General features: G+C 39.5%; 2 protein-coding genes across 6 annotated transcripts in view; one reads left to right on the top strand and one right to left on the bottom strand.

The window, feature by feature from the left end:
* The window catches only part of gucy2cb (guanylate cyclase 2Cb), a 19,195-nt gene extending 677 nt beyond the window's left edge, over positions 1–18,518 (top strand). The window contains exons 2-26 of the mRNA XM_046068463.1: positions 1–51; positions 155–370; positions 906–1,027; positions 3,595–3,697; positions 4,801–4,918; positions 5,747–5,888; positions 7,794–7,876; positions 8,063–8,171; positions 9,400–9,487; positions 10,061–10,163; positions 10,362–10,421; positions 10,517–10,588; positions 10,747–10,851; positions 11,027–11,113; positions 12,235–12,367; positions 12,468–12,605; positions 13,194–13,270; positions 13,363–13,454; positions 13,619–13,777; positions 15,269–15,461; positions 15,540–15,714; positions 15,903–16,001; positions 16,237–16,337; positions 16,455–16,531; positions 16,957–18,518. The exon at positions 1–51 is cut by the window's left edge and continues 17 nt beyond it. Of these exons, the coding sequence (XP_045924419.1) occupies positions 44–51; positions 155–370; positions 906–1,027; positions 3,595–3,697; positions 4,801–4,918; positions 5,747–5,888; positions 7,794–7,876; positions 8,063–8,171; positions 9,400–9,487; positions 10,061–10,163; positions 10,362–10,421; positions 10,517–10,588; positions 10,747–10,851; positions 11,027–11,113; positions 12,235–12,367; positions 12,468–12,605; positions 13,194–13,270; positions 13,363–13,454; positions 13,619–13,777; positions 15,269–15,461; positions 15,540–15,714; positions 15,903–16,001; positions 16,237–16,337; positions 16,455–16,531; positions 16,957–17,170 (2,874 nt within the window). The 5' untranslated portion in view covers positions 1–43 and the 3' untranslated portion in view covers positions 17,171–18,518. The remainder of the gene's footprint in view (positions 52–154; positions 371–905; positions 1,028–3,594; positions 3,698–4,800; positions 4,919–5,746; positions 5,889–7,793; positions 7,877–8,062; positions 8,172–9,399; positions 9,488–10,060; positions 10,164–10,361; positions 10,422–10,516; positions 10,589–10,746; positions 10,852–11,026; positions 11,114–12,234; positions 12,368–12,467; positions 12,606–13,193; positions 13,271–13,362; positions 13,455–13,618; positions 13,778–15,268; positions 15,462–15,539; positions 15,715–15,902; positions 16,002–16,236; positions 16,338–16,454; positions 16,532–16,956) is intronic.
* kctd17 (potassium channel tetramerization domain containing 17) overlaps positions 18,446–23,381 on the bottom strand; it is a 36,719-nt gene continuing 31,783 nt past the window's right edge. For all 5 annotated transcript variants that reach the window (XM_046068476.1, XM_046068474.1, XM_046068473.1 and 2 more), the window contains one exon: positions 18,446–22,503. In XM_046068476.1, coding sequence (XP_045924432.1) covers positions 22,474–22,503 — 30 coding nt within the window. In that variant the 3' untranslated portion in view covers positions 18,446–22,473. The remainder of the gene's footprint in view (positions 22,504–23,381) is intronic.

Genomic DNA, 23,381 nt, shown 5'->3' with positions numbered 1-23,381 from the left:
ATGTGCAGTGCTTGGGCCCACCTGCACCTACGCTACTTTCCATATGGTTGAGTAAGTGCTGGTTTTTCACACTGGTTAAAATACATTTGAAAAACACAGTTTACATATCCAAAGAAAGTTTTTATTCTCGTCTCTGTTTTTGTCTCTCTGTCAGTGTGGAAAACGGTCTGGAGCTCAGTACGCCCATCATCTCGGCGGGAAGCTTCGGCCTCTCCTGCGACTACACGCTCAACCTGCAGCGTCTCCTGCCGCCGGCACGCAAGATCATTGACCTGTTCATCAACTTCTGGAAAAACAACAACCCAATCAAACCTGAGTGGACGACGGCCTACGTTTACAAGAAACAGAGCAACACAGAGGATTGCTTTTGGTGAGTCACCTAGGAGATGTCTTTAAAGAGTAACCCTGTTTTGTGAGAAACTGAGACTTTATTATACTTTATGATTCTGGTCGCTAGTGTTCATTGTAATGGCACCTTTATAACAGAGAAAAATGAATAATTCCTCTAGGCCAAAAAAAATCAAGCTAATTATTATAAATGATAGTTGTGTGAAAAGTTGTGTTTTAGTTGATATTTACGAACCAGTTTCCAGAACAAGAAAGCACAAAATCTGCAGATTTAGTTTGTGACAACTGTAAATAATGTTAATAACTTAAGTTACAGTATTAAGAATAACCTGCACAGCATGCTGATAGGTTCAAACATCAGTGTAATTTTTTGCCATAGTAGCTTCCACTTCACTCTCCAAAGCCTTGATTTGATCTATATGGTAAGGCTGTGCTCTGTAAGCATCCTTCTTTAAGGATTAGGAAACATATTGAAATAGAAGTGTACTCTATGTCCCCTGAGATATGACAGTAAATCTGTAAGTATTTGTTTATTTCTAAATAATTTTCTTCTACAGGTATATAAATGCAATGGATACAGACAACAGCAAGTTTGCCTTTCATATTGAAAGAGAGGTGCTGCGCAAACCAGAAGACCTGAAAACTGTACTTACATCACCCCAAAACAGGACAAGCAACTGTAAGTCTTATTTCTTAACATGCAACACACATCTGCCTGTCAGATTTAACTGCTGAGCTATTTTCATAGATGGAAGTGTATTCAATATCACTACAAGGTTTTACAAGCTGTCATATACAGACACTGTGTCTGCACACTCACAGACCTTTAATAAAAGGTGTACAAATACAAATACATATTGCTTGCAAAGTTTCCTTTCTACAGTTGCCTGTAGTCGCCGTGAGTTAGTTAAAGCACTATAGAGTCCGCTGTTTATAGCTGTATTAGGTTGTAATGGTATTAAAACTAAGGCAAGTGCAACAAACAGTACAGAAGGAGCACTCTGTTCAGAGAGCAGAACTCAAAAAGGGTGGTTGAATTTGCTGTGAAAACATTGACACAATTTATGACATTAATGAGGTGTCAGGATTTGAGATCCCCTTCTGTCTAACCTGAAAAAAACAACAACATATGACTGACCTTTAAAGTTTCTGGTCATAATCTTGGATATTTTTATCCCATGTTCACCACAATATGTCAAATGGACATGGCAGCAACTTTAAAGTTTCACTTACTACTAGGGGTGTGACAAGACACTTAACCTGCGAGACGAGATTCAAGATTGGGTTCACGAGATCGAGACGGGACGAGATTTTAACACTATTATTAAGAAATCTTTAGTGCAGAATTATATAAAAAAAAATTAAAATTTTTATTTGTATAAAGAGAAACACAAGATTAAGGTGGAAGGTGACAACTCATAATTTATAACCTAATTATAACAGAATATAAGTCAGTGCAGCTCTCAGTCATTCTGTGCTGCTTTCAGATCTGTTTCCCCTGTACATCAACTTTTCTCCTGTTATATCATCACTGCTGATTCATGATTTAGTCTTCCCTACTATTTGTGTCTTTGTTTGGGGAAGTAACCTCTTTAAATGTGACTGGCACCTTTTCACCATAATGATTAATAACAATAAAATTTTTATTCAGTTAGAAACTCCTGGACTTAATTAGCTCCTGTGTTTCTGCAGATTTTCTGCACATGGTCAAAACTTTTTGCACATTCAGAATCCCTTCCACATAGGAAATCTGTGTTCTCTGACACGTCCAGAGAAAAGTCATAATATTACCAGACTAACGTCATCATTTGATGAGAAGTCTACCTGCTGTTTTTGATCCGCTGGTAGTAACGTTATCCCCTTCAGACCATTTGACCGACACAGTTTGCATGTGAAACCGAAAGTAAACAAAACACTTCTGATCAGGCAGAAATCTCACCACAAATCCACACATGTTAACTTCCAGTGCAGCTCACAGTCCTAAACAGAGCAGGCTGTGCTTCAGTTTTCTTCAGTTTATCTTGCAAAACTCTACCAATAACGTTACCGCTCATCACAGCTGTCTGGGCTCACAGCGCGAGCGGTGCGGTTGATTACTATCAGGGAGTACGCCGGTGTGGCATCAGCTGGGCGGAGTTGATTAGCTCTGTGAGTCTATCTTATCAGTTATACATTTGTATTTCACTGCATGAGAAAATGAAGGTGTGGCTTGACAGCGTGTGAAAAATGTAATTTGCGTGAATCTCGCGAGACAGCTTTTTACCTGATGAGAATTCTCGTCACAATTTAATCTTGTGAGATCTCGTGGTATGAGATCTTGTCACACCCTTACTTACTACACAAGAGTGTAGACTCAGGTTTGCCAACAACACCTGTTTTCAGACTGTAACATCAATGCTGTTGTGTTATTTCCCCACACTTTTTGTAGTGTTCTTTCCTTTAACTTTAACAAATACCTGTAGCCACCACACAGCATAGGTAACTTCATGGTTACTAGAGTTGTTTTGTCATTTTGCTGATAGGCCAGTCATTTGTTAGCTAAATCACACATTCAACTCGAAACATTTGTCAGAATATTTGGGATGATGTACAGTATATTAAATATTTGGGATGGTATTAATGTTAAGGGACTTCATGGTGCTTCACGGAGGTGAACTTCTTTGTTCCTCAAATACACTGTGGTCTGTGTTCTCCCAGTGAATTTAAAGGTTCACACAAATTACTATTTTACCTCTACTATCCGTAGGAAAACCGTCCAAAGTGAGGTCTGTGGAAATAATTCCATTCACCTCCATATTGTGTTAGAAATCTCAGGGGAATCTTAAAACCTGGACAAGTAAACAGCAGCATTTAATAGCGGAGGGGACGGCCTTACCTGATATAGAAAACAAATCTGAATCTCTCTCCAGCTAGCTGGTAACCCTGGTATAAATTTAAAAGCACTTGTACATTTGACCTACAGAGGTTGATAATGACAACCTTCCCACTTTGAAACTTCACAGCATCCCCATAAATGGACAACTCAACAACCATTGAGACATATGATATAGTTTGTAAGACAGACTGTTGTTGAGAGATCAGCACAACTATCAGCATTAGACCAATCAACTGTCCACCTTTGTTGAAACTGTCCTTTGACTTTTTCCTTTGTACACATATTTTTGTTTCAAGGTTGAAGCAGGAATTAAGCTGTTATGCTAATACACTTCTAGTCGTCAGTGTTACATACAGCTTCTCTGTTCGCAGTGTTCATCATGTGTGGATCACCAATGGACGTAGTGGAGATGAAAAATGAGTGCAAAAAGGCAGACGACAGTGACATTCTCTTCATCCTTATTGATCTCTACAAGTCAGTGCTCTTTATTCTCACATTGATGCTTTCCGCATGTGTGTGTCCTGTGGATATGTTTGCACTTATTGTACTGTTCACAAATGGTTCTCTACATTCCCACATCCTTCTTTGTCATATAGTATACAGCAGCGATTCCCAAGCAGGTTTAAGTGTAAATATTATATGAGTAGCTCAAGTAATAAAATATTTGATTAAGAAAAAATGTCCACATATTGAGTCATCTATAACACCTAAACACCATAAATTGCAAGAGTTTTCATTGATAATTCAGTTTATTCTTATTATTATGTCTTTATCTCTTTTACTGTAATAACATGTAGAAAATTCAGTTTAGATAAGTTAAATAATTTGAATAAGCTCCATGTCCCCAGCCAAGGAGTTACTATTAAGAGGTGGACTGGTAATCTGGCACAAATGCCCGGTGGGCCGACGAACCTTTGGGGCTGGTGTAATGTAAATTATTTATTTATATAACTGTTTTTAAAAAAGAGAGGTGAGCAGGAGGAGAGTGGAGGTGAAGTGGTAAGCATGGAGTAGCTCAATCTGTAGGGAGGGTGCAGGGAGGCAGGGTCATTTACACTGGGGACGCTGGGGACATGTAGGCCACCGCTTGTTGAAAGCCATTGTTAAAAATGTTCTGAAAAAAAAGCTTGCACCAAGAATTGTTAATTGACAAATTAAAATTGGTATTTTATTATTATATTATTTTATTATATTCTGAATTTTCACCTGCCACCTGAATTTTGTGCTTCCCTTTATAAAAATAAAGACATTTCCACCATAAATGGGGATATTAATGTCGAATATTTCATCAATATTTTTTCTAAATAGTAGGCCTATTAAAATATGTTCTTGTCTTGTTATCAAGACCCCAATCTTGAGCAGTGTCACATCTCATGGGTGTGTTTCGTCACACCCCTGATCTGAGCCCTTAAATGGAAGGATGGTGTATTGGTGAGGGGTGTCTGACTGATTTTGGTGGGCCACCTGGGCCAAAAATGCCAGGGCCGATTTCTTTTTTTTTTTGTCCCAGTCCAGCCCTGCTTTAAAGATACACATACTGCACATATAAAAGTGCCTCTCCTGCCTCCTCTCCACAGTGATGTATACTACACCAACACATCGTCAATGCCATCCATGAAGAATGTGTTGGTGTTGACTATGCCCAACACCAGAAACTACACTATAAACGCAGACCTGCAAGAACCACAAAACACGGTGAGGAATTTTCTAAATGACTCAACTCCCATTTTCATCATACTGCTGTTTATTATTGGTTTGACATTGACATTTTCGGTGATACATGTATTTGCTTTCTTGCTGAGAGTTAGTTAGCTTTAGCCAACAGATGGTTAGCTTAACTTAAAGACTGGAAGCAGGGGGTAACAGCAAGCCTGGCTCTCTACAGGTTAAATCTTCCTACCAGCACCTCTGAAGCTCAATAAGTCACATTTCATCTTGTTTAATCCACGAAGTGTAAAAAAGGATCAATTGGACAGTGCTGGGGGCTTATGTGCAGGATGTGCTGGGTCCTGAATTTGTCATGGGAGGGGGGGATTGCCATGTATGCTGTAAGTGAAATGTGTTTCCCAAAATTCTCCAAATATTCCTTTTAAAGATTAGTGGACAACGGCTCTAATCAGCATCCACTCATCTCCTGTATTTCAACTCCAGACAGGCTTTTCTTCTATATGACATAAATGATCTGTTGTACATGAAAGTTGGCTTTTCTAGTTGAAGAGCCAGTTCTCCCACATTACAAATAAACATATTTTCTCACTTACCTCTTAGTTTTTGTTTTATTTGCCCAGTTTGAGATAACTGTCTCTGAAATATCTTCATCCATCCCAATACAGTGGAGGTGAATAGATTAATATTGGTGCTACTCACAGCACTGAAAGACTACACTTAAATCAACAGAAACATCTCTTTCCAGCCTCAGTGTTACTCTAATAATCTACGGAGCAGTGTGTAAACAGTTCTCATGGGGACTATATCCAGAAAGTAGTTCCAATCAACAAGTTGCTTGTCTCTCTTTCTTTGCAGATGAATGATTACATGGCTGCATACCATGATTCAGTGCTGCTGGTAGGCGAGGTGATGAGGAATATAGCTGAAATACCTCAGTCAGACATTCAACAGATGGAGTTTGTGAATGCGAATTATTTCAGAAACATCTCCTTTAAAGGTAAGGGGGCAGGGGGAGAATAGAACTATATTAGAGAGGAAATTAATAGGCAATTTATCTCAGCAAAATCTGGTATCTGTGGCTATCACAGGACTTTAATTAGCACGGCCAATCATTTAATCTGGTCCGATTGAATGACTGGCTGACTACCTACACTAGTCTCCAGGTGTCATATGGCATGACAAACTAATATTTTTTGTCAAGTGTAGACACAACTGAACCCTCAGCAATGCCCTTGGTGTTAAATAAAAAGATGGCTGTTTTAATGAAAACAAGTTACATAACTATATGTTACTATCCAACTGTGTTCCCTTCTAGCTACATCAGTTGGTAATCCTTGAAATTCAGTAAATGTTGTACATTTCCTAATGTTTTCACATGTTTTTGGCATTTGGCATGTTTTCCTGAATAACTTTTGGGCAGAGAAGATGACTTTCAGATTTTGTTTTCTATAACTAGCTACCTAATAACATTGGCAACATATGTTGACATCAATTTACAGAATAGGTTTTTACTATATTATAGTTTGTATTATTTTAATTAAATACAGGCAATTGTACTTTTGGTTTACCATTTACAACATGCGGGTCCATGGGTGCTGCCATTGTTGTGTGATGTCAGACAACTGCCTCTTTATGAAGTCGGGATATATGGATTTGCTCCGAGTTCATGTGTGGGAAAGCTGACTTTAGGTTGCTTGTTGGAGGTCTAAAATGTTTGAGTTCAAAGATGTCTGGAGCACAACACAAGTACTGCCTCACAGGTGCCCTAACATGGCTGTGTTTTAATTTATGTACTTCTATTAGTACACTAATAAGTAGTACACTGTGTACACTCAGTACTTACTTGAGTAGTGCATGAATAAAAGGCTAGTGTTGTCTCAAATCAATCATTGCTGTTGCGCATTTACCGGAAATGCTGATTGCAACCTTCTTCTTCTTCTTCTTCTTCTTCTTCTTCTTCATCATCATTAATGGCGAATTGTAACCGTCCGGATCATTATTGCCAAAATATCCTCCGGCTTGTTTGCTCACTTGACTTAAATTCAAAATGAATAGAAAGAAATATACTTTTACTTGCCCGTGTGTGCGATCACAACCGCAGTAACTTCCTCGGCCACCATTTTCATAAATTTAAAAATAGGCTGGTGGTCCTCTCCCCTTCTGTTGAGGGTGAGCAGTGCCCAGCTTTTCACACTCCTTTATGAGTACACCATCAGGGTTGTGCATTTTGCCTTACTCATCAGTGTGAACGCACTGATGAAAGTTGCACTATGAGTATAGAATAGCGCGAATTGTGACACAGCATAGGTCTTGCATAATTGGCCTAAAAGTTGTCAATAAAACATATTGAGTCTGAAGTCTGAAATACTGGAGCTCACAAGGTGCAAGGTTGTAATGGCAAAATTGAAACTCCTCACAGATTGCTAAAATTAATTTCCATAATAATGAGTGGTGACATGACCTCAGTGGCCCTGAAAGCAGCCCTGAGTGTCGACAAGGGTCACTGGCGTGTGAGGCCTAACAGATAGGAGCTGTCATCTGCTATCACTTATTTGTGTTTTTCACTGACAAGATGACGCATTGAGGTGTTATAGCCTGTAGGCTGCAGCTGTAAGTGAGCGTGTGATTGAGAGACACACTCAAAGGGAAGTTCCTTCAAAATACAATGCATGTCTGTCAGGCTTTTCACTAATGAAAAAACATACCATATTAAAAATCAAATCAGTTAACACTACACAGTACGCTAGTTTACAGTATTCCCAACAATGAAATCAGGACTGCAGTTAGTAGATCTGTGACGACTGAACAGAAAATAAACACCAGAGGCTGATTTCTCCTGACGTGGTAAACAAAGTACCTGCCATATATTTGTGTGTAAAGATTTTTCTATGATTCTGCCCAGGATCTGCTGGACCCTACAAGCTGGACATACATGGAGACAGAGATGTGACTCTCTCATTCATTTACACCACCACTGACAACAAGGTACTCTCCTGTGTTAGTTATTATGCCATTTAGCAGTAAATGTACTAAGAAACACAAATTACTCTTAGCTATTTTGTCAGCATGCCTCACAAAGATCTTTGATAATAAAAGCCTTCTATGATGAATATCTTGCTGTCATACAGTTTTATGCTATAAAGTGTAATTTTCTCCTCATGCCATCCTCAGTACCGAACGTTATTTACATTTGACACTGAGTACAACAAAACCACCGTGATTGATAAAGACCCTTCCTTCATCTGGGGAAAAATGCTTCCTAATTCCATACCAGACACAGGTACAGCTCAAACACACACACACACACACACACACACACAAACACACACAGTCTGATAGTGTAATGTCAGCTGGCCACAACAATGTATAATCATTAACAGTCTTCCTACGCACATTAACAAATTCAAGCAAACAAACAGACACATAGCACACCTGTTTATTGCTGTCAATAAGATTGAACTCCAGATTAGCGAGTGGCACAGGAGTGGATTTATATTTTTGTCCCATCCCATTCCCGATAAAATAATTTATATAATAACCCACAGGATTCCTGAGAAAATGTCAACTTCTGCTCCAGATGTGTTTATTAAAGGTTTTATAAATCTGCATGGATTCATGTTGGGCAGTTTGTCTCTGATTCTTAAACCTAAGATACAAAACTGTCACCAGGTTGAAATCAAGTTGCAGTTGTTACAGTCAGGTAAAGTTCAAATGTTGAGCAGCTTAGAGCCTTTTTCACCCCAAAACAGTAGTTCCTTTCATGTTCAACCATTTACAGTATATCAGGTCAAGGTTAAAAGCATCCTGTGGAGTGTTCTTGTAAACAAACAAAAGATTTTTTTTATACCAAAACCCACTGTGTGTATCATTGAGGTCTAACTTAAATATATCTCCTTAATAAAGAAACACTTGCAGAGTGGAGTAATATTTTAAATGATGTATTGTTCACATCCATGTTAGCTTGCTTGCATGTCTTCTTCACTGCCTTAGCGGGTACATTGCCTCAATTCTTTTTTTAATGTAACTGACACCAACTTTTGACCAGCATATACTTTGAATGAAGGAATGAGTATCTTGCATGTGCTCAATACAAACACTGTTAAAAATATTTCTCCATAGTCATGGGCAAAAATTCCACAGGCTGCCTTTAATTACCCGGCTGGCACTGTTCACACTGTGATCAAGCAGTGGCTGAATGATAAACCCAGTAGCAGATAGACTTAGGTTATTATTTAGATTTTGAGAATTTACTTAGACTGCACCAACTTTCACTGCGATTAATCTCATCAAACAAAAGCTTATCAGAATAATATGAAAGAGGTTTTCATCACATAATGATTCTACAGATCATGGCTTTGAGGTCATGCTATTTAGGAATTTTTTCCTACAAGTGTCCTTCGAGACATAAATTTGTTATGGCATTCTGAATAACATGGCCACCTGCCCTGTGTTCATCTATTTTCCTGTTGTCACACAATGAGTGAGTAAGTGTGTATTTGTTCTCACAGCTTCAGGCATGGCATTTCATGACATCATTGTCATCGTGTTGGCTGTTACAGTGGTTGTGGTGGCCACCATCGCCTTCATTTTCTACAGGTGAGTGATTAGTTCTCTTATCAAGGACATCACCACACCCAGAGCATGTCTAAAACTGTACCATGGGAACTGTAGGTAGACCAGCTCTGACCACCGTTTACATGGCAGGTCACAGCTGAATGTTTGCATTATGCTCAGGATAAATGAAGAAAGTAAACCCTGAAGCAAACATTGACTTATGATGTGTACACAATTTTGTGAAATCCATGTCATTTTCTACCAAATTTGAACCAATTAAACAATAGGTAAAAGTGATCACTTTTTATCTCATAGAACATTTGTAGACCATGAGTTTTGATTACTTTTTTTTAGATCTATATGTATAAATACCATCAGATTGAGGACTGCAAACTGTAATGTTCCATAAATCGACGAAAACAGCAGTGGAGCAGAAATTAAAATAGTTTTCTGGATCTCTTGAAAGAGATTTTTCTGACCAGCCTGAAGAATTTTAAGGATTTCTTTGTCCTGATTTTAGAACCAAGGCAAGTTTTTTGTAAAATGTACAAAACTGGAAACCAAGCACGTTTGATCAGATGTCTTTTTTTAATCCCCTTGTGGTATTTTGTGCAGACAGAACAGGAGGGATCGTCTGCTGAGGAAGCGCTGGTCCCACATCGACTTCGATCTCATCACACTGCTGGAGAACAACGAACTCAGTGTCGTGTCTCTTAAGGTAAATAAGTCAGCACAAAGGCTTTTGTAACATCTTATTGACCCGAACAGCAGTCACAAAGCAATGTTCATCTACAGCTCTCACCACTTTTCTAAACATTTTACCTCTATGAAGCGCTTAAGTTTACTTTACTCTTGAACGTGAATGCACTAGAGCAGTTTGGCTCTGTTCAAATTTGTCTTCACCTGCCTCCATCAGATTGAAGACGAGAGGGAAGACCTGAATTCCAAGATCCGCTGTGCATTCTACGACAGAAAGGTAGGTGGACACAAACTCCTGCAGTAGTTTTCAAATCAATCAACATCTTTTTCCACGGTACTGAACTGTGACTGATGCTGCTGCGATGCTTTCAGATTGTGATTCTGAAGGAGCTCAAGCACTCAGATGGGAACTTTGACGAGACGCAGAGGATAGAACTTAATGCGGTAAGACACACAAATACACAGCAGGTGGATTGCATGATGTCAGGGTTTTGATGTGTACCCAGTCCTGTGTATGCCTATCCTTTGTGTTAAGTTTTTTTTTTTCCAGCTAGCCTCTGTGCTACTGTTTTATGTCCCCCCGCCTTCTCTTTTCTCTGCAGCTCCTGCAAATCGACTATTACAACCTCACAAAGTTTTATGGCACAGTGAAGTTTGATCAGGGTGTGTTTGGAGTGTTTGAGTACGGAGAGAGGGGGTCACTCAGGGTAAGCAGCCTGTGGCATGTGCACATTCACTCTCAAGTTCACTCCGATTTGAATGGAAGTCACTTTGCAAGAATATCAGCTGCTTAGTACAGAAAGAGCAAGGCAAGATCAAATATCAGTTCACAGGCATCCACACACAAACGCACAAATGCCCTCTGTCCCTTTCTTTTTCCAGTATGTGCTGAATGACAAGATTTCATACCCAGAGGAGACCTTCATGGACTGGGAGTTCAAGATCTCCATCATGTACGACATTGCCAAGGTGAGACAGAAACTCTGGGCTCTGCTGATGAACGCCACATTATGTAACTCTGAAATGCTATGAATGACTGAAGAGTAGGCGCCATATGTTCAGCAAAACATAAAAGTACTTCTGACATGTTATCTCACACACAACTCACAATTTCACACTATGCAATACCTACTTGATCAAAGTGTCAGGGACTGTACTTTGCTGTACTCAGATTACTTTTTAGTATCAAAAACACAGCTATCACATTTTTTTTAAATTAATGTAATCAGTTATTAGCAGTATGTATTTCATAAACTTCAATTTTGTTACTTTTGCATTTCCTTAATGTGTATTTTGAGATAAACATGGATGTAATAAGAAAACTTGAACTAAACTTGGACTCTTCAAAATAAAAGCACACACACAGTAGAAGTATTGCTGAAGGTACAGGGCCTCAGAGATGTGTTTGACTTTATAATTACTCAGCCAAATAAATTATTAAACTCAGTATAAGAGTTTTAGAGTAAATACAATTTAATTTATTTTCAGTTTCTCTGTTTTTCTGTACTTATTTCTGTCTGTAACACTTAAATTTGCCCTCTTGGGGATTAATAAAGGATTATTTTATCTCATCTTATTTGCACGATGGTTAACATACAAGTTCTGTAGGTTTAACTTGTTAAAGCAACAAGTAGTGAGTCACTTTAACAAGAAACCATACCCAACACCATTATATACTTGATATAAATTAGATTACTAAAGCACATGGATTTCCATTCAGCAATTTCAAGGAGCATGCACATCCACATTGTCACTTCTTCAGTAAGTGTGAAGAAAATAGACAGTCATGCTTTATACTATGTAGCCTAATTGTGGGAGAAGTTTTGTGATTAATAATGTGTTAGTGATGCATTGGCCGTAACAATAACACAAATTTAGTACAATATGATTTACTGAATGTGGGGCGTTTATAAGCTTCATATCAAGCCGGATGTTTTTAAGACTTGAATGATGCACATTACCAGTAGTAATTGTTGTTGCAGTTCCCCTTGACAGCCAGTAGAGGCCAGAAATGATCACAAATGACTCACTGCCCCTTTAACCAAACCTTCCCATCTGCTTCTCCTCTGGTGGGTCACTCCTCTACGCAGGGCATGTCCTATCTCCATGCCAGTGACATCCAGGTGCATGGTCGCCTCAAGTCCACCAACTGTGTGGTGGACAATCGCATGGTGGTGAAGATCACAGATTTTGGCTGCAACACCTTCCTAAGCCCCGGCAGAGGTAAAACCACAGTCTGTCTAGTCCTGAGTGCTTGTTATTTGCTCTACTTTCATCACTTTCTTACATTCCTTCCTCTTTCAACTCCTGTCCCCCTTCTCAGACTTGTGGACTGCTCCGGAGCATCTGAGGAAACAGGGCACCTCGCAGAAAGGAGACATCTACAGCTTTGCAATCATCGCTCAGGAGATTGTTCTCAGAAAGTGCACCTTCTACACCGAGGGCTGCTCCGACCGAGCAGGTGTTACACACTCACCCCTGTCCAAATTTAAGCCCCCACACTCAAACACACATGAGCTCTTGAAAATCTAAAGAAGAAGAAACAAGATTATGATTATTTTTAAAGGATAGTACTAAAGTATTTAGAAAAGGGGGAGTGTATTTTTTGTTTTTGTTGAAGGGAGGGCAGTGTAACTTTATTGAGATAACAGGGGAGGGTTTTTCAAACTTTATTTATATATTTATTTATATTGTATTTCAGCTTTCCTTGCAAATGAATATATTTAAACAAAGCCTCATATATGTCTTGACCAATAAACATAAATGAGTCCATATTGCAAATAACAGTCCTTATTTATCCAACAGAAAATATCTAAAAGTCATTAACCAGCCAATACACCTTCAAACAAACAAATGCAAAATGGGATTTGGAAAGGCACACAAAGTCAATTCCCATTTAATCTAAAGAAGATATTTATAAATTTTCTGTGCAAGAGGCAGCCAAACAAGAGCCTGTTTAATCCAGAGCCGGTGTTTTCCTTTGATACGCACACTCAGTAATGTTGTAAGTAACTTCATGGGGAACTAATGTCTGTGTGTTTCCTAAAAGAAAAGCTGTCCAGGGTCATCATGTCCTACTTTAGACCTGATCTTAACTTTGAGACGGCTTCAGAGAATGAATTAGAGGTGAGTTTATGCTGGTTAAGTGGCAACTTCAGCTGCGATTGTGTGTTTATTGTCTCATATGTTTTTAAAGATTTGTGTCCTCTGTCTCCTAGGTGTACATGTTGATAAAAAGCTGTTGGGATGAGGATCCAGAAAAAAGACCTGACTTTAAGAAGGTAGAAAACAGTCTGGGGAAGATCATCAGGTAATGACTGTCTCTACTTTCACGGGCTGTTGTTGCATCAGAGATGTGATCAATATAGCCATGTTTTGCTTATAGAATCACTGAAAAATTTATTAAATATTTATAGTTAGTTTTAGTGAAAGTTTATATTATATCCCCCCCCCCCTTCCCTTGTTTGTCCCTAGTAAAATTCATAACCAGGACAATGAGAGCTACATGGATAACATGATCAGACGGCTGCAGATGTATTCCAGAAACCTGGAGCACCTGGTAGAAGAGAGAACGGCCCTCTACAAAGCTGAGAGGGACCGAGCAGACTGCCTCAATTTCATGCTGCTTCCTGGGTCTGTTTACACTTAAAGGAGCACACCACATTTGTTAGACACACTGACCCAAATCATACATGTATCACACATGTATGAACGGGTTTTTGTGCTGAATGCAAATAATCAAACATACAGTAGAATCCCACGACTTTCCAAACAACAGCATCATGGGGGGGGCAGACTATGATTCTTACTGCTGAATCATTAATAGTGGCAAGCATGTAGGCCTGGGGCTGATTGTGAAAGTATCAGGCACGTTAGTCTTATAATAATAATAATAATAATAATAATGATGATGAAGAATTTTGAAAGTTGCGTGGCGCTGCAGAGAGCCCCCAGCTGCAGTAGTGCATGGATCATGTACCGTTCACATTGTGTCAGGCATACTAGCCACACAACCTGTACCAGAGAGGGAGTGGGGTGGAGCAGGGCCAGGAGGTCACGGAGCGACTGGCCCACTGTGGACGGTCGGTGGTCGTTCCCTCTGGCTGGATGAAGTCTGACGCTCTGCATGATCCATGATGATAGAAAAATATAGAGATTAATGTCAATAAAGCATGCTGTCAATATTTTAGAGACTCCCCAAAATATCACAAATCATGCTTTTAGGGGAGCTGATGTCTTATCAAGGGGAGCTAAGCTCCCCCTGGCTCCCCCGTAGTTCATACCCTGAGTACGGTGAATACGCATGAAGAAGAAGGAAGAAGAAGAAGTAGTACCAGTCGTCTGGTTTATTAGAAATAAGAATAGAAGAGAAATTTGGAAAAATGGAGGCCTACATGTATTCAGCACAAGAGCCGACAGAGCGTGTCAGCCACCGTAGCTTCTCCTTGCAAAGGGAGGGGTGAACAGTGAGTGAGTCGTTGGTTGCATTTCACAACCCTCACCACTACATGCCACTAAAACAGTAAGATGTATACTTCTACATGAAACAGGAAGTATAATGCTTTCATGGATTTAGCAAGAACTTGGGCCCTGTTTTTTAGCCTATGTTTGTAGTTTGTAAAATTACACTAAATTAGCTATTAGCAGTTAGCTATGTACCATTGGATGTACTGACAACTCTCACTGGATTACTTTGATACAAAAGAAAACCTAAACATGTGACTGGTTCTCATGCAAATTCTGCAGTTATGAGGTGCACCTATTTTCTGTGATTTCTAAATGGGTTTATGGATGTTTGTTTAGGACATCAGACATAATGATATACTTGAACAGTGTTCACAGTTAATCTAAAAATATGTGTTTCATGCCTGTGTGTTAAGATTTGACTGAGTTACGACTCTGATTTTTGACTCAATTGCGGCAATCGGGCGCTAAGGGTTTTAATGTAGCTTCTCTTAATGGCCTCCATGAGCAACAACTGTTGATCAGAAAACCGGTCAATCTGGCCGCACTATGTGACAGTACATCTGAAAAAAGATCCACCAGTTTAGCTGATTTGACTGGAATGAAAGCACAGGTAGCTCATTCTGCTTCGTCTGTCTTTGTGTATGTTTCTCTCTGTAGCCCAGTGGTGAAAAGCCTGAAGGAGACTGGTGTGGTGGAGCCAGAGCTGTACGAGGAAGTGACAATATATTTCAGTGACATCGTCGGTTTCACCACTCTGTGCCAGTACAGCACACCGATGGAAGTTGTGGACATGCTCAACGACATCTACAAAGGCTTTGATAGCATCGTCGACCACCACGATGTATACAAGGTACTGACAAAGGTGAAATCTAGTAGATAGACTGATAGATTGACTTCAGAAATAATCATTTCATCCATCTACCTTCAGGTAGAGACGATTGGCGATGCCTACATGGTGGCCTCCGGGCTTCCTGAGCGAAATGGGAACAGGCACGCGGTGGATATCTGCCGCATGGCGCTGGACATCTTGGCCTTCATGGGTACCTTCCAGCTCCGGCACCTGCCCGGTATCCCTGTGTGGATTCGCATCGGCGTTCACTCAGGTACACCACACAAAACACTGGGCTGTACTTTATCCTTTATCCTTTATTTATGTACTTTATCCTTCCAAAACTCTTTGCACAGTTAATTGACCTCCCTTTGATCTTTCCACTCATTTCATCTTGTAAACGGTTGTAATCCATGATGTAAAACTACCTGAATATTGGTGTGTTGGCGTATCTGTGTCCAGGTCCCTGTGCAGCAGGTGTTGTGGGGATAAAAATGCCCAGATATTGTTTATTTGGAGACACGGTCAACACAGCATCTCGAATGGAGTCTACAGGACACCGTGAGTGGAGATATAAATATATGCATACCAAGAGACATTTAAAGAGCTGACTGATGATGACATTCATGCTGCCAGATAGTATGGTCTAATTACGTTGCAATAGTAATGGCTGCTCATTACTCCTGTGCTGTTACAAAAGCTACCAATCAACCTAATTATATAATTTCACCACAGCCTTGCTTGGGTAAAAAACAAACAAATGATGGCTGTTTTTAAATCTTTTAATATCATCCAGCCCTGCGGATCCACGTCAGTCAGCCCACAATAAATATCCTGCAGAGGACAGACCGCAAGTTTGAGTATGAGATCAGGGGGGAAACATATCTGAAGGTAAAGGTGGGCCTTTTCATTCAATGTCAGACCAATGAATGAATTTAGAAGTGTGAATGTCTGCAGACTGTCACACATGGATGCAAAATGTAAACGTGGGTGTGTGTGTGTGCGTTTTCCAAGGGTAAAGGCACAGAGACAACCTACTGGTTGACAGGTGAGACGGGCGAAGACTACAACCTCCCAGCTCCACCCACAACGTAAGCAAACCTTCCTCCTGCTGGAATTAGTTTCAGTGTAAATATTGCATCACAGTCATTGTGGGCAGGCTACAAGAGGCCTTTTTGTTTTTTGGAATATGTAGGCCACTCACAACAATGCTAGATTGTTCTGGGAAATACGCTTATTAGCGTTCATTCCAAGGGTTAAATGACTCTCTCATTTCTACACAGTAAATATGATGCTACAGCCAGCAGCTGGTTAGCATAGCTTAGCATAAAGACTGGAAGCAGTGGTAAACAGCTAGCCTGGCTCTGTTCAGTAGTAACAGAATCTGACTCCCAGCACCTTTTTAAAAGTCCACTAATCAACACTTATGTACCATAATATTCAATATTTAAACTTTTACTCCACATTTACTGTAGCTTGAGACTGACTTGTTCAAAATTGGTTCCTGCTTTCACAGGGAGAACTTCCAGCGGCTCCAGCAGGACCTCGCCCACATGATCCTGTCATGTCTGGAGCGCCGCTCTCGAGGCTCTGTCCGGAGGAAGAAGCCACTTGCGAGCCAGACTAAGGAAGACAACAAGGACCAAGAGTCAGAGGTGGAGTCTGAGAGCGACCACCCTGAGTACCTGCATCTGGCCATTGTGGATAACACACTCAGTACCTTCCTCTAGTACAAACCTACTGTAGAGTACATCACTGCCATAATATGACTGGATGTTATTACACTAAGAGTATGTAATGTAAGAGTTGGAAAGTAACCAGCCGGTAGAGGCAGAGAGGGAAGAAAAGACCGTAGCACTGTGCACTATGCATTTACATACACATTACAAAATAAGAGCCTTCTTTAAGATCTAAAAGTCTCGGTACGGATGTATTTGCCAGTAGTTGCATAAGATGGACAAGGATGTGAAAAGTGCTTGGTTTTATTCCAGGATATATTTCTGATGTGCAGCTGACATGACTCCGCATTAGGAATGAGGTTCTCCTGCCTTGTCCTTGCTTTTTTTGTTCTCCTTATTGAATCCCTGGTTAGATGTGCACAGATGTGAAGATAACAGGGAGTCAAGCAGCGACTTGACCTATTTGTTATAAAATGAGTTCTATGACATGTTTGTAAAAGTAAAAATGTTCTTTACTGAGTGAGAGACACTTTTATCAAACAATTTACTCTTATTTACAGCAATGGACTGTATAGAGTTATAATGGATGCTTTGTGCAGAAATAACCAACCAGACATAAGGATTTAACATATATGTATATGTGTATCTAAATCTATGTGATTTAAATATCTTTAAATTGCCCTAATATGTCCTGTTTTTCCCTTCAGCAATTATCATGTGAAATTAACAGTCATCTACAATATTTATAATGTAAATACATTGTATATAGAGATGCAAAACAGGAAATGACAAACTAAACTGCTGCAGAAAGGACAAAGCTGGTGACGGTGCAGAAAATGAAGATGGATGGAAAGATATTGATAAATGCAAAAAAGTGGTGCAACTTCCTATTGAAAGTTCAAATAAAATGCAAATAACAGGCTAAAACAACCTCATTCTTGTACAATCACTCCCAAACAGAAGGCGTGTACTCACCTCTGTCTGTCATCTACAATCTACTCTTAACCAACTTAAGACCTTTTGTACTCCCTTAAATTTAAGATGTTTTAGTAGTTAAAAAAATTGATAAATAGCTTTTAGCCTTACGTTTGTGAGTAGGAGACACTGATTTTTACTAGTATCTTTAAGTTTGATCAATTCAAGCCATTTTTTGTATGTACTTGTACGAATTACTTTATATGCATTTATATTTTTTTACCCAAATGACAACTACTTTTGAGTTATTTCAGACGTAGAACTAAATAGCAGAGTACAGTGACATGTGGGCTCATTATGACGGTGTCATTGTTGTAACGTGATGCGTGCCTCCAAGAAACGAGATTTTTGTCAAAGGACAAAGATTTATTTTTGTTGAGAATGGTGACATTCATTTACATTGCATTAAAAAAAAAAACTTTTATTACATTGTTGAAAATGTTGTACATTGTGCAGGTCCTGATGAAAAACAGTTCATTGAAAGCGTTTCTTGAAGCCTGCACAGGTTCATCTGAGGCGTTACAATGCATGTGTCACACAGTTTTGTTTTATGTATACAGACACCGAGGCTCTATGGACAGCAGAAGAAAGAAACTCCAGCATCAGATAAAAATATTTTTCTATCAACAGCTGCCTGACAGATTGTTTTGGGGTTTTTTTGCACAGAATAATGAAAGAATACTATTTAGACATTTACACATCAAATGCTATGTGAAAACACACCCAGCTGTACAGCAGAAACACTATTCAACAAATAGTGAACAAGAAAAAAAAAGTTAACTGGACGTGTCACTGACCTATTGGTAACACATTTTCATTTGAGAGGAAAACTACACTGTTCTTGGGGAAATGTCTGTTTAACAGCATTTATGTGAACTAAAAACTAGCATATTTCAATAACCTGATTAATATATTTCTATATACTGTTGACGATCATCAGTTACTTAAAAATAAAAGCTAGTCATCAAGTAGAAAAAAGCAAAGCTCCCCCAAAGATGATCTTACACCCTCCCACTAAAAAAAAGTTCTTTCAAATTATTTTTACTGTGTAACATTCAAAAAAAAACCTTGAGAATAAATTAGACAACTGAATGTACAAAAAAAATTTAAAAAGGCAAGACATTTTATACAAAACAGCTTACACCTTCAACAGGAGCCGCATGAAACAGCTTCCACTCACACGTGGAGCTGCACGCTGTGTACCTTCTTTGAAAAGCCGTATGAAAAATAAAATTCTCAGAGCAAAGACGCACATTTTACACAAATGCCAAACCTGGACTCCCAGTGAGACTGTAAACTACCCATTCGTCAACTGAAATATTAATACAGCTGTTTTTAAATAAAATGCATGTAATGATCATGTGAAGATCATTTTCACACGACTGTCTTCTGACACGTTAGTTTTGCTGCTTGAACTCAAGGCACCGAATGATCCAAGTTAAAAGAGCCACAAGAAAAAGTAATAAACCAATAAATTCAGTCGTGTCTCTTTCAGTCTTCTCCCTCCTGCTAATATCACTGTTCTGATTATCATAAGCACGAGTCACTATTTTAACATTTACTGTACTCTGCTAATCCAGCTAATAAGGTATTGCAAGAAACCTTAAAAGGTCCAGGATATCTGTTTCTATTTTACACTCAAAATGGACGAGACACTTTACGTCATGTACGCACACACACAAACACACAATATTGTATTTGCATTTTTTTTCCAGATTCAGTTATCAAAATGTTATCAAAAAAGCCAACCAGGATCTTAATTCTAGATTGTCTCACATTGTGACTACCTGCTTATTGCCTGTATAAGCGTATTTGTGTGTTTCCCTTCAGTGTGTTGCGGGTCAGTGTTACACAGGAGCTATACAGCAGGGGGGGTGGGGCAGACATAAGCCGCTGACAGCCAACACTCAATATGGCTGCAGAAATCTCAGAGGCAGAAATAACCTCTCTGCTTGAGCTAAACCTCAGTGGGCAGGGCCAAAGAGCTGCAGATTTTTTAGGGTTACTGCAGGATGGCTTTAAAGGGCACGTGATATTTCATGTTTCTTTTGGTCAACAAATTCCATAAAAAACTATGAATTTATTATTTATGTGTTTTACTCTGTGATTAAAAACTACAGCGCAGGGCTGTTTTAAGGAGTTAGCCCTTTAAAAAAATAAATTGTATATTTATGAACATAAATGAAGACAGCCCTGCCCTCTTTTTCCACTCATTCATCGTACAAGATGCTGGAATGCTGTTAACCGCCTTATCTAGACAGCTGTTAGCCAGTATAGCTAATATGGCTAGCACAGCTAACTTCACTTTGGAATGTCTACTGGCCTAGCCAGATAACCTAGCTAACATTGTACGGTTACCATTTCATCCATTCCCTTTTTTGTTATATTTCTTGTTATGCTCTATCCACTGTGGTTCAACTCAAATATTTTAGTTATTTATGCCTCCAAGAAATGCTTCCCTGCGTCCTGCCCCGTATCTATTTGCATCTGTTCTACAACGTGTTATATGTTTTGTTTGGTAAAATGTTAAGCTACAACATGATACTGGGCTATTGTAGACATATTCTAGGCTAAATGTGTATTTACACATCTTATTACCTGTTGTTAAAAACACCCTGTTCTTTTTAAGCTACGTAGAAGCCTTTATTTTCCAGCGTTCAACAACTACACCTCTTGAGTTTTACCAGTAATGTGCTGTTAAAACCTTGTGGCAAGTGTATTTGCTGAACGACACCTATAAATGAAGTTCACTGCACACCATTTCACAAGCTGCTGTCAGGGGTTGTGCAACACACTTGTGCAGGGGATACAAATCTGAGCTGTGGTGCAGTTCCTACAAGCTACCAATAGAGGCTGTTAAAAGTCACATGTTAGCTAACTAACCGCTTCATAAACCCTTTTCAATCATACACCTGCACTGCGGCAGATCTGCCCACTGTGAGAAAGTGAAGTGCTGTTCCTTATTTTAATAAAGACAATGACAGTGGACATTTTGTGACTACCGCTATTACAAAATGGAGATACAACTCACTCTCCTGTCTCACCTTCTCCTCCTCATTTCCATCTCCCTCCCTCCTGCCTTTCTCCGTGACTCTCTGTTACAGCCTGTCCGAACTCATGCCAACATCTATGTCAGCCAGGGCCAAAGCTGGCTCTGGATCCCAGCCAGGGTGACAGACTGAGACGACTATGCAGCTGAGCATGCATCAGCATGAGGTGATGCAGGTGTGTAGGTGCAGGGGAAAATGTAGAAAGGTGTGTGTTTCAGTCAGTGCAGTGTGTGTGCGCTGGCTGCTCTTGCTTTGAGTTCTGTTGGACAGTGACTGTTTTTGGTCTCTGACAGTCTCGCTTAAGCCAAATAGGTAAATAATGTCTCCAGCTACACTGTTTCCATCTATCAATAAACACCAACAGAACCAATTAATGGCTAAACTAACAACAAATATCACAAGATCAAACCAGTGTTAACCCATGTTCAGATTGAGAGCAAATAACTAGACCTGCAAGCGGGTATGTCAGTTCAGAACCAAAGATGTACTCACATCTGAGGCCATTTGTAAATAAAACAGGTGGTTTTAGTGTTTGTATGCAGTGCACACTGCCAAATAATTAAATTATTACATCATTATTTCCTTCAATCTGCATGACCAAGTAAAGTTGGTTCTAGCTGAAATCTTTGCAGTCAGCAGCTAGTGGGATCACTGTGGAAGCTTTGGTTCCAAGGTCAAGGGGTTTTTCTTTCTGGAGAAAATTTCTACCCCAAAATAAGATAAATGAGAAGCCTAATGGAACAATGGTCTAAAGTTTGGGGGACAACGGCATCCATCACTGGGATGATCTGAAATATTTAAGTTAATTTCGATTAACTGATTAATACCTCCATCTGTACTAACTGAAATGTAATAGTCAAAAACTGCGGAGCACAGAATTACTCTGATCCTTACACACCATTCGCCATTTATCAGATACTTCAGGCTGATTTTATATCATATCATATCATCATATGTTGGTTCAGCATCTTGGCTTAGCCAGCTTTAATCTGGATCTTTGGTTATCATTTACTAAGCTCCACTACTGCACTTGGCAATATAATGATGTTTGCACACACCAACACGTTTCTACTAATAAAATGATTCCACTGAAAAATACTTTCAAAGATATTGCTGCAACTGACTGTGAGATTTTTTTGGTCATTTGGTAATCTTTCAAACTAGCATTTTGTCAGTGAACTGATAACAATGCTACAAATCTGTTTTGATGAGCGTCCATTGAGGCAACACACACACACACAACACACACACACACACACACACACACACACATACAGATAATGTCATAATAAGCATAGGAAAAAAACCCAACTTCAATTCTTGTAATTTCTACATCCGGGACCCGTGGATCTGGAAAAGCTGTGAAATAAAAGAAAAGCAGACATTATGACATTGCAGATCCATAGCAAGCTAAACTTTAAATATTCCATACAATCTATGCTATAGTTTGGCTGTGATGATGGTGATGATGATGAAAATGGTGACAGAATGACAGCAAATGACTGTCCTGACAGCCACACAGACATGTCTTTACCACTTACAGTATTACATGTTGTAAAATGTGTTTCCCTTTAACATATACCCGACTTTGTATGTTTAAATGTTGTTATATGTGTCCGTTATGTGGGTTGCGCACACTGTGTGACTCTACATCAAGACTGTTGACAGTATGTACACAGACTGGGAAGGGCATTACTGCATTGCTGCTGCACTGAAAGGTCAGAGATATTTCATGTCACAGCATTGGTACTGAGAGCCCACAGAGACACAATGCTCAATCTATATCAGCAACGACGTGTCAGGTCACTGATTGTTGGGTCTCTGCAAATAAAATGTTAAAGTGTATGGTGTAACAGAGCTAAACATCCAACTGAATACAGTGAGTTTGCTCGGGTAACTCGGGCAAAGGCTGAAGACCCACTGGAGGATACTTTTAAAAGGAGAAAGAAATTTCCTTGAGACAGCGGCAAAGCCAAAAAGATTACAGAGAGGGTCGTTGAAATCATCGCTTTGGATGACCAGCCCGTTGCTGTAGTAGAGAATACAGGTTTTTGCCGTCTTTTGGAGTATTTGGAGCCACGGTATGCTCCACCATCTCAACATTTCACACAATGCTCTACCAGAGTTTTACAACAAGGTTCGTGATCACCAACAAGGTCTTTTAACAGATGGGACAGCTACTGGCTTTACCCACATTTGGAGTTCTGATGTTAGTATCGGACCAGAACTGGGTACTG

Source organism: Micropterus dolomieu, linkage group LG14, assembly GCF_021292245.1.
Source record: "Micropterus dolomieu isolate WLL.071019.BEF.003 ecotype Adirondacks linkage group LG14, ASM2129224v1, whole genome shotgun sequence".
NCBI classification, from domain to species: domain Eukaryota; kingdom Metazoa; phylum Chordata; class Actinopteri; order Centrarchiformes; family Centrarchidae; genus Micropterus; species Micropterus dolomieu.
The sequence above is the reverse complement of the archived record's forward strand: the minus strand, read 5'-3'. Positions and strand labels throughout refer to the sequence as shown.